This window comes from Embiotoca jacksoni, unplaced genomic scaffold (genome assembly GCF_022577435.1).
Source record: "Embiotoca jacksoni isolate LCO1_2020_lvr unplaced genomic scaffold, fEmbJac1.0.p SCAF_28, whole genome shotgun sequence".
NCBI classification, from domain to species: Eukaryota; Metazoa; Chordata; class Actinopteri; family Embiotocidae; genus Embiotoca; species Embiotoca jacksoni.
Genome location: NW_027185379.1, coordinates 223,402 through 235,348, shown reverse-complemented (window position 1 = coordinate 235,348; position 11,947 = coordinate 223,402). Strand labels below are relative to the sequence as shown.

Sequence of the window (11,947 nt, the reverse complement as noted above, 5' to 3'; positions counted from 1 at the left end):
AACCCAGATTCTCTGGACATCTGGTCCAAACAGCACACGCATGAACACACGGGTATGAACAGTCCAGCACACGCATGAACACACGGGTATAAACAGTCCAGCACACGCATGAACACACGGGTATGAACAGTCCAGCACACGCATGAACACACGGGTATAAACAGTCCAGCACACGCATGAACACACGGGTATAAACAGTCCAGCACACGCATGAACACACGGGTATAAACAGTCCAGCACACGCATGAACACACGGGTATGAACAGTCCAGCACACGCATGAACACACGGGTATAAACAGTCCAGCACACGCATGAACACACGGGTATAAACAGTCCAGCACACGCAGGACTGAGTAATGGGTCGAGCAGTTGAACAGATATTTTTTTTTACGATCTGACGAACATGAAATCACACCGATGCCCACCGTCACCAACGCCTGCTCTTATTTCATCGGTCTCCGAAGACTCAAATTGAAATTCATATCAAACTGAAAAAAAAATCATTTAAAATAAAGAGATTCTATTTTCTAGCTGCCTAAAAAAAAAGAAAAAAGATGTCTTCTGTATCCTTTGGGCTCTTCGCTTTGAAAAGACACTTTACATCCGAGTGCTCCAGTCCTTCAGGTGCCTGATGAAAACTTCTGAAAACTTGAATCACAAAGTTATGGAGGACAAAAAAAACCTCTTCTTCTCTTTCTGTCTTCTGTCATTCGTCCCACAAATCACACGCACACACTCTGTTGAAATAATTATTCCTGTAATCTTTTCTGTTGGTTTTAATTATGAATTATTTGTCTCTGGGGTTGAGAGGATTGCTTAAGAATGATAAAAACACATTTCTCATTTAAAAGTTATCACTGCACGCGTTCACATTATGAATTATTCATATTATACTTTTGCGATCTGCCGCTTGTGCATTTTTAAATATTTGGAAAATGAAGCTATTGTCTGCAACAATAAAGAGAAAATGGTCCTGAAAATAACATTTAATTTAACTCATCTTTCTCCCTTTTCATTCTGTATTCTCCAAAATCGTGGATCTGGTCAACTTTAACAACAACAACAACAAAAAAGCTACTTTAAAACTTCAACTCTGCTCCATTTGTTTGTCTTTTGATGTTCAGCCCAGAAAACTGTCAGAAATACAGTTTGACATTTGTTTAAATGAAATTCAAAAAATGACAAAGCACATTTTTCCAAATTCATTTATTAAAGTGATATATCCATTTTCTCCCAACAGGGCAGCGCTGCTGCATCACACAGCTCAGAAAACAAAATGGACTTAAACATTTACATCAACAATTTCATGCAACAAATTAAAATGGTCTTGATTTTTACATCTGGATTTGCATAAACGTTTGGTGAAGGTTCACTAGATGGATTATAAATATATTAGAGGAGATGAAGCCGCCACCAGGTTGAACTGAAACCACGTGAAATTTTCCCAAATGCTGCAAGATGATTATAAAGATCAAAGCCGTTGACATTTATAATTATGACCTCTTCAAAACGTGTGACGAATCAAAGATCTACGTACAAAGCAAAAACACACGTGAACTCATGTCGGGGGGGAATGTCTAGAAAATCAGTGCAGGAATATCATTCTGGAATGAATAATAATTATTTAAAAAAAGGTGCAAATTGTAGATTTAAAAAAAAAAGGAAAGAGTTTAGGTCCACATGAGAACGAAAGCAGCTGTGGACATAAAAAAAATAAAAAATAAAAAATAAAAATGTGAAACTCCAAGAAGGTGGAAATAAAACTCACTGAATCTTATTATCCTTCATCGTTTTCAAAGATCAGGACTCGCTCTGTTCATCCTACCTCGTCCGTCAGCATCCGGAGATGTCTTTGGTTTTGTTACGCCGTTGAAAGCGAGTGTCGACGGGGTCGAAACCTTGTTGGGGGGCTCCGAACAGCGCCCAGCTGGGGGTCCTGGCTGTGTACTCCGAGGCCGAGAAGCTCCGCTGCCCTCCGCTCTCCTCGTGAGCCCGGACCAGCTCCTGAAAACGCTCGTAGTCGATCCACGTCCGCCACTCGCCGTCCACCTTGAACTGGGAGAAACAAACGGTAAACATCCCTTCCAACATCCCTCGGCCTCGTTAAGCCTGCTTGTTTTCTTTAAACCGGGAGCCTGAAGTGTTGTTTCCCAGCATGCAACAGTGCTCTCCAGTTGATTGAATACCGTGTTTCCCTTGTTAGGTGACTGAGAAAAAAAAAGACAGAGCAAGCAAAGCAGCGAGCACGTGTTACATAAAACATGAATCTCTGAGCTGAAGTTCAAAGTGTTGATCTTTAAAATGACTCAGCTGTGTTTTTTTGAACTTTTTTTAATAAGCTATAACTGGACGCAAACTGCCACGTCGCCGGGGACAACTGTTGTGCTTTTAGCTCTCAGCATTTAGCTTTTAAAAAGGTCTTTCGGGTCCATGGCTGCTTTGGTCCGAGCCCCATGAGTGCTTTTTTAAAAGTCTCAAACTTCCACCAAATTGCACTTCCTACTGTGATTAAAAAAAGAAAAAGAAAAAGTTATTTGTCCAGTTAAAGAGTTTCCTTCTGGAGCCGACGCCTCGCTGAGGGAGCGTTGAGGCCGTCGACGCCGTCTCAACCTTTAGACAAACGCTGCATCGCTAATGAAGCTGAAGAAATGGTCCAAAAAAAATGACAAATGAAAGTGGCGTCTACTGAGAGCTACGGCTTCTGGTAATGAGAAAACATTAGATTTGTTCAGCTGGAATTTTTGTAAACAATTTCAGTCTCTGAGCTACAAAGCAGAGACGGGAAGAGAAGGAAGGAGCCGGTGGACTGAAGATCCCCCGGAGAGACGAGGACGGCGTCTCGTACGAAGACGCGTTATTGACCAGCGGATCTCATCTGCCTTTAAATTAAACTGAAAAAAAACCAAACAAAACATAATGACATTTTGTACCATCACAAGACCCGAAGGGCTCGATGAGCATTTTCTGATGCAGCTTTAAAGATATTTTTGTTCCTCAACGTAAACATGAATAAATCTGACATCGTGTTTTGGTCCAAACGGCATGACTTCATCTGGAGTTTGAAACATAACCAGCGTACTGATGCCGTCCAGGAGAATCCGGGCGTTTTCTTTTTGTGTTGCACCATCGTCACGGTAAATGGAAGGAGATGCATTGAAGTGGAAGAAAACAAAATTGGGAGACGGAAATGAGGGAAAGAAAGAGACGGAGACGGACGTCTGCATGCCTACAAAATGAGAGGATCCCAGAGATCGAACAGGAGCTGAGGATGATGATGATGATGATGACAAAACAGGACAAATGTCCTCTCCTTGGATGCATATTAAACTCTGCTGTGACACAAGTTAACATTACAAACTCTAAATTCTGGATTCTCTTCCTGCATGAAAATATTCAGGACACCGACGACAGCGCAGCACATTAAGCTCTCCGGGACCTAAAAATGCCTTCAGTTCCCCGTCTGTTGGATTATTGATGACGGCCCGGAGACAGCAGCGTGCCGCGCATACCCAGTGGTAAATATTTACATAAAAATCATTCATCCCGAAGGTTCCAGTTTTTTTGATTAAACTTTTGAATATTAATTATATTCTCAATTCCCCTTTCTTTCTCGACTGCGTCTTTGTCCTTTGCTCTACTTACAATTTGGTTTCTGCATCTAAAATTTTAATATATATACAGTCCTTTCCAAAACGAGTTGAACAGTTGAGTCAAATGTTGAATGTTAAACTGAATGAAACGAAAGCTAGTTTACCTTTCGTTTCATTGTCTTGATCTGAATATTCAAAAGCTCGACCCGGTTGACTCTCGTGTGCTTCGGTACGTTGAAGGGCAGCGATGAAATCATTCCACTACATTAAAAGGTCATTTCAGGTTCTTGCAGATGACACGTGAGCCATTGTGAATAACTCAAGACCTTTCTCTGACTCTTTGTCGTCATGTTAGCTTTATATCTTTGCTTTTGTGGGATTGTACCCGGCGCCCGGTGAACCTTTCAACCCGTCGTCCTTAACAACCGAGCGTACGACTTGTCACTCAAACCTGAATTGCCGACAACCTCTTCTCTCAGGTGATTCGCAGCCAGTCTGAGTATCAACGGGGGAAATACGGTTAATTATATGTGCTTTTCTGTTCAAGTTTTATTCGAGTTTATGCAATTATCCCTCCCATGTTATAATTTACTATTTTATTCATCTAGATTTATACTTTCTTGTCACGATGTTACGTGTTGAAAACTGAAGCTCCTCTCCTGTTTTTGTCTAGAAAAGCTCAAATAGATGCTTTAAAAGGTTTTTAAAAAATCAGAGCTGCTATTAAACGAGCTCCACGGCGTCGAGCACCAACGCTGCAATCTGAGAGCAGGAAGAGGGACGAGATGAAGAGCTGGTGTGAGTGTACTACGGACATACTGACAGCTGGAGGCGAGGAGGTGACAATGAATTCATGTTTTTAAAGCAGTTGCACGAATGGCAAAGACGCTTTTAATAGTAAGCAAAAAAAAAAAAAAATAAACTCCACATGTTGAATGCTAAGCAGGTGTAATATTTACCATGTTCACTAAATAACAAAGGCAATCACAAAAATGACTGAGCAGCATTAATGCATGTCACAAATTTCATGGCAATCCTTCACAAACTATGGATGTAAATCTAATTGGAAAACTAAAAGCTTTCAGGAAAAGTCTGGCGACCACGAATGCTGCGACAACATTCAAGGACAATCCATCCGCTAGTTATTTAGATATTTCTACCTTTACAAATTTGCCACAAATATCCGTATTTAAATAAATGTAATTTTAATCATAAAGCTCTGAATCATGATTTACTATAAATTGACAGTTAGAAGAGAGAAACGCAGCAACTGCCAGAATTTTCCACATAATTGCATTTTCTCAGACAATTAGCCACAAGTAAAGTGAGTCAGTCCATTTTTTACCTGCAACATTTTGTACATCTTTTTATAAAACCCTTGACACCAAATTAATGTTGCTTTTTAAATCAAAATAAAAGATTTTTTTTTTAGCAGTTCTAATAAATATTTATATCCCCAGCAGATTTCTTGGGTTTGTCTTTGCCATATAACGTGTGCAACTTCAAAACTCCAGTTTGAACTCTTCAATTAGAGGATCTAATCCGTCCCTGTTGGCTCTACTCCATCAAACACAGCCAAGACGGCGATTAATCATCTTTCATCAATAATCGATAAGACAGCTGCTTTGGCAGAACCCACCGTTGACTGATAGTTTCTTGGGCGGTGAACCTGTGCCAGACTAAAACCACTCGGATGGTTTCATACTTCAAAAATATGGGAAGCAGAAAACTAAATTATAAAACGAGACAAAATCAAAATACCAATGTAAAAAACTAGGAACCCGCAGTGAGCTTGAGAATTGTCTGAAACGCTACTTTGACAGATGATGAATGCAAAATGTGACAAGATGTACGTGTTTGTGTTTAAAAAAAACAACCAATGAACAAAACAAATCAAAACAGAAGACGACAAATATCAGCATGTTCACATTATTCAACATGATGTGTGAAGGGATGCTATCGCAGCATCCACCGTCTGGGGCAACTGATGCAGGACAGTGTAGCCAGCAAGTTGGAGCTAATACTAATAATAATACTAATAATAATAATAATAATAATAATAATAATACTGCATGTGAGATAATCAGTTCACTTCAAATTATACACACAAACTATTTTGAAACTAAAACTATTTCCTGATTTAGTTGTGCGGCGCGATGATTGGTGCTCGTGAATAAGTGGAGGGTAAAGTCACAGCTTTCACATATACATATATATTTATTTTTTTATGTATCAGGTCAGATATTATGAATTTAACCCTCTATGACCAACTAAATACATTTCTTGCAAGTCTATTTATTGTGTCGGAAGATATTTTGCTAAATTTGAGTCCCCGTTTTTACGTGTAAAACAAGAATAAACAGTTCATCTTCTGAACCCGTCACAATCTCTGGCAGGAATTACTACAAATTCATTACATCCCATTTGTAAGCTTATTAAAATGAGCAAAGGCTACAAGCAACCATTATTTTTCAACTACTGTTAAATGCTCCCTGCTGAAACAGTTGGTTCTACAAAATATATGAGACAACGAAATAAAGAAATAAAAAAAAAAAAAAAAAAGAAACTTTCCAAAGTGGCAACTTCAAATTGCTTTACATTCACGTGAGAAAAGCTTCCCGACACTCTGAAGCCGAGTTCCTACCTTCGTGTGTGCGATGAGCAAACAGTTGGAGTGCTCGTGCTCGCAGGCGATCTCGTACTGAGGCAACATGGCCGCCAGCTGCCGGACGAAGGAGACCACCTCCTGGTGCCACGGGACGTTGGCCATGGTCAGACTGCTGGCAGAGCTTTCCCCACAGTAGGTCACACCCTGCACACACACACACATCAACACCATCACAACCACAGCACAGGGAAGACGGAGCTGCACCATGTCCATACCCACCAGATGTTCTTTACCCACGGACGACGGCCATCTGATCCTCGGTTATTATTTCATGGAATAAAATGTGCTGGTTAGTCAGAGCGTCAAAGTCCTCGAAATCAGACAAGTGGCTTATTACAAAAAAGGTTCCTCATTTGAATTTTATACACTTGGGCTAAAAGAAATAAATAAATAAAAGTCTACCCACCATGAGAAAATTAATTTTTACTTCCTTCTTTCAGCTGCACAACTGTTCAATAGGATTTTATTCAGCGAGTTTTATGGTTCAACTGTTTTGACCCTTTGGTTTCTCAATCTAACTAATGTTACTAATTCTGATCATGTATGATAAAAAAAAAAAAAGTTAAATAAAAAAGGGTTGATGCACAGCAACAACTGCTGGAAATCACTAGTAAACGTGTGGGCCGATATAATCTCCCTTCCTGCTGGAGAGAGAGAGATTGACATGAAATCAATCAAACCAGCAGGATGACCGCTGAGTGTCTTCTGATCAATAGTGGCTAAATCTGTGTTGTGGTTACAAGTGATGAGGAGGAAGGAAAACGCACTGAAAGAATCTTCAATACGAGACCTGCATCATCAACTACATTCATCACCAGGTTGTTGTTTTTAACATAAACTCAAGGAGTATTTGGACTTAAGCTCCCTGAACAATCGTTTGGGTCGAGCTGTTCTGCAAATATATTTGAATGTTTCGCCGTAGAGGCGGTCAAACCCGGACTGACCTTTGTATTAATAACTCGTCTCACCGGCAGAGCTTTTGAATCACACACCGAAAACATTAACGAGGTCGTCGACGCGGCTGATTTGGAAAATGAATAAGTCGTATGGGTTTAATATTTCAGAATTTCTGTGAGCATCAATGTTGAATCAGCAAACAAAGCTGCAAGATGTTCCCGTATAGTATAGAAAGTACGCAATAAAAAAAAAATATCAACACTAAGTAATATATCTGTGTTGGAGAAATTATGCCAAAAACCAAAGCATTGGTTGGTCAGATCACTTTACCAAAGAACCGAAGCAGCAATGTGTAAAATTCCTGTATTTCATGTAGTTCATTCATGTATAATGCTTTCTGCTTTTGGTAGCATGTACTTTTTATATAGGATTCACTCTTCAGGCTTCGCTGCACTGCATGATAGGAATGTGGTGTTGTGCTTGTCGACAGCAGCATTGCAGCTGCGCTCCAACTGAAGCACCAAAGTAATACACACGGGTGCAATGCTTTGTTTGGGATGCTTATTTATAGGAGGGTTTTCCCTTTAGTGCAAATATTAAGAATTTAAAATGAGTCAAAATTGGTTTCCTTCAGCATCTCTTACCAAGTTCAAATCTTTGTACACAGAAATGTAGCTCCCATGATGCATCTGCTCGGCCCTTCGGCCAAACCTGAACCATCTCGACTGACTGACCTCCCTCCCAGTGCACAGCTGATTCTAATCTTAAATCATAAAACCAAGTCTGAACGCTCAAACAGCCTTTTGAGGGAAGGACTGGCCAAAATGTCCTCACAAAGATAGCCAAACAAATACACCGACACACACACAGACCCAGTGTGTCACCCGTGTGTCAGGATGCTGTGATGGCGCCAAGGCAGCAGCTGTGCTACTGTAACTCTCTGATCTGTTGGCCAGGAAGGCCGTGTGATCCTCACCCAGGTATCTCGGAGAGAAACGGGAGCATCCACGCCTGCGTCTGTTTGTGAGCGTGTTAAATATCAGGTTCTTCTAGTAACGGTGAACTCTCCAAGAACAGCCACCAACAAAAACTCTGTAAATATAAAAACACCTGCACGAACCAACTGACCCGGCCGGCCATTTCTAAAATCTCACACAAGCTTCACACTTCAAACACCGCATCATATTCCTGTGATGACGCGATACTCTCCAAAACGTCACGTCCAGAATCTGAAGGTCACGAGGTGAACGGTTTCCTCTGAGCGTTGGCGAGAACCGAGGAAACCAAGTAAAGATAAAAGTATTACCTAAAGATATAAACCCCACGAGAAAAACACATTTGACAAGTTGGCGGTAAACATTATGTTGAACGTCTAGTGGAAAATAAAGTGCTGTTAATATATGAAGGAAAAATAAATAAACTGGGGAAATGTTTTAAAACGAGTTACATAATGCTTCGTTATTTGTTGATTATTGTTTACCTCTCATTTACCTTCACGCAGCTTTTTACCGTCGTCTCTTAACGTTTCATAAGACGCCATTAAAAGTGCCACTCTTGATTTTGGAGCATTCACTTACACACTACACAATGGGCCGTATTCTTTAATAGGTCCACCTATTTCCAGAGATGCCTTTCACATCTCCAGTCTGAAGCAGCAGGGGGTCTCCGGCTCCTCGCTAACTTCACCACATGTGTCTTGCGGGGGTGGTGGTGGGAGGGTGGGGGTGGAGTGGAGAGGGGGGGGGGGGGGGTGCTTGTGAATTCATTTCACAAAGAAAAACACAAACAGAAAGTAAAGTGTATCTTCATGGGCTCAGTTTGGAGAAATAGAGGGAGGGGTGTAGGAGGTGAGGGGGGGGGGGGGGGGGGGACGCTGGACAGAATTGATGAGAGACCTCGGGAGTTATCAGCCTCGCCCGGAGGCCCTTTGAATAGAGATCAACCATCTAGGACTCGATATAAATCACCAGGAAGAGGGAGGAAGAAAAAAAAAAAAAAAGCACGAGATGGGAAGAGATCTTCTGAGATACGTGGAGGGAATAAACGTTCCGTCTCAACCGAGGAGGCGATGAGTTCGAGGGAGAGACGGAGCGACAGGACGAGAGACGCGAGTCTTTCGCCCTCAGTGGAAACCGTTAATGTTGATGGTGGAGGCGCCGCTCGCTGTGTGCAACATGCACCAAACTCATCGCTGTACATTCACATCTTTGCTCTCATCTCATCCCTTTCCTTCCCGAACCAGTGGCAGGTAAGTGATATTGATGTCGCACCGAGATGATAAATCAAACCTCGGATAACAATTGGACAGCAGATGGTAAATTACACGAGCAGAGTGTGTTGCGTCAAACCAGATGATGAAGTAATAATGAAATGGGCCAACAACAAAGCTCTTTCTTTCGGGGACGGTGGACAACGCCGCACGCCGACGCAATTCATCATCGTTACAGATTCACGCTTCGTCTCGATCGAACGCATTCACAACACAGATGGTTGAAAAATCAATAGACAAATCTGAATAAATGAGGCGGCTTCCAAATGATTATAATCAAAATTCTGATCGGGATTTTCAAATAGTTTCTAAAGTTTTACTAATTACTATCCAAGCACCACACTTGTATTTAAATTTGCATAAACACTCAAAATTACTGTGTTTATGAAAAACAATCTCTTTTTCTGTAATCTTGAACAAAACTGATGATACATGGAATAATCTAAATTTAAAAAGTGCGTCTTATGTGCCGAGTGTATCGTTTAACGGGACGCACTAATTACTGGACTCGTGACGCCGAAGTCGATAGTTCGACCAAAACTCAGCAGCCAGACGGGTTTATGTGCTCGGAGAGGGACAGTATACATACTGCTCACGGTCAGGAAGATAAGAAGCACACCGAGGAGATAATTAAGGGGAAAAGAAGAGACGCAAGAGATCAGAAAGCAAGTGAGACTTCACTCTGACAGTGACCCTTTACTTTTGTGCCAGAGAGACGGCTTAATAATTGATCCTCAGGATGAAGGAGGATCTGACTGGGACTTACGCTGCTCTGAAGGTCAGAGAATTAAATACTTACAATTTAACTGTACAAAGACAACGAGATGAATAATAAATAACTTTAGACCTGAATATGGGACAAATGTGAGAATCAAATATGAAAATAAATTAGGACTCGTTACAACTAGATTGTGTGCATGTGTTTGTGAGGAAGTAGGACTCCATTACTTTTCTTCATTAAACGTGCATCTTCAAATGCAATCTATCATAAAAGAATAACGGTCGACAAAGTCTCTTAAAATAATGATGTGATAATGAAGATATTCACTTCACAAGGATGTTTTTTGTTTTTTTTTACATTGGATAAAATAAAAAAAGAGAATTATGGGCCTTTCTCTGCACGATAATTGGAAGCAAAATAGAAAAATACGTGAGCGAAGCTTTAACATGTCGGCGTGTGAAGTCGCCGTGCGGTCACGGCGGATGAGCGGCTCTGATTACGCGTCCGGTCCAGTCCGGTCCTCCGGTGCTCCGGTGCTCCGGTGCTCCCAGCTGTCTCGTTACTACTTTTCTCTCGCTGACGTAATTAAATGGTGGATCAATATACAACGATGAGAAACCTTTAACAGGAAAAACAAAACAGTCTCAGTGGACAAGTTGGATTTAGAAGTGTGTGTGTGTGTGTGTGTGTGTGTGTGTGTGTGTGTGTGTGTGTGTGTGTGTGTGTGTGTGTGTGTGTGTGTGTGTCTCATTAACAGCTCATCATAAACTCAATCGCGGAGCGAAGATTTGCTTGAAGCAAGTTGCTGTTTACTTAAGAAGCAATAAAACACTCAGTGAAGAGGAGAGAAAGGTGAAGACAGACGAGCGTTTGTTTGTCGTCCCGGCGGGTCAAATGTACTTTTGCACAGATGGCAAAAAAAAAAAAAAAAATTGCTTTGGCATATAAAGCAAATGGCGACATGGAGTGCAACAGAGCAACAACAGAAGAGGAAGGATGGAAGTAGAGAGACGAGGGGAAGGTGAGTGAACCACTACACAACTGTAGAGACAGGAGACAAACACAAGGTTCACTCTTTCATCACGTTATCTTTTATAGTATATTATAAAAGCTTATTATTATTAGCTTATTATTATTATTATTATTATTATTATAAAAGAGTGATATGCTGAAAGAATTAGTGAAAACGCCGTATGTTGGCATCAGCCTCGCTAATGTAACACGTACTGGTAAGATGCCCTTGAGCAAGACCCTTAACCCACACGCGCTTTGGTCTGCAGTTGGCGGACAGATAACAACTTGTGCCGCCGGGCAGTTCCCAGGTGGGATTCAGTGTAACTGAGAAACACGTTTCATTCAGCTGAGCGAACCCAGTCCGGATAAATGAAGGTTAAAGGAAGCAACAGCTCGGAGCAGCGAGATCCCAGCGGAGACCGTCCAGTGGAGGAGCTCTGTTGTCAAGGAGCGCAGTAATGTGATGCGCTCTGGATTATGAATGATTATTATTTTTATTATTATTATTATAGAGCGTGGCAGTGTTCATGAGGAACCGAGGATAAAATCTCTAACTTTGTGTTCAAAGGCAGCATTAAGTCAAAGAGGGACATCAAAAGTGAACTACATGCAATATTAAAGAAATACATCCTACAAGAGGGTTACAAAGAATAAAAAAACAGATCATTGTGAACAGCCTGTCAGATCTATCGGAGAAAAGGAAGCTGCTTAATACGCAAAAGCTCATTTAGACCAGCAAGTCATAATTTCAAAACCATTTTGGACCACAAACAAATTCATATTTACA

At 41.1% G+C, this 11,947-nt stretch overlaps 1 protein-coding gene across 2 annotated transcripts in view; it reads right to left on the bottom strand.

Moving 5' to 3' along the window:
* Window positions 1-1,192: 1,192 nt before the first annotated feature.
* Window positions 1,193-11,947, bottom strand: part of tyw1 (tRNA-yW synthesizing protein 1 homolog (S. cerevisiae)) — a 34,539-nt gene continuing 23,784 nt past the window's right edge. For both annotated transcript variants that reach the window (XM_069161292.1, XM_069161293.1), the window contains 2 exons: window positions 6,236-6,403; window positions 1,193-2,056 (listed from right to left, as the gene is read on the bottom strand). In XM_069161292.1, coding sequence (XP_069017393.1) covers window positions 1,835-2,056; window positions 6,236-6,403 — 390 coding nt within the window. In that variant the 3' untranslated portion in view covers window positions 1,193-1,834. The remainder of the gene's footprint in view (window positions 2,057-6,235; window positions 6,404-11,947) is intronic.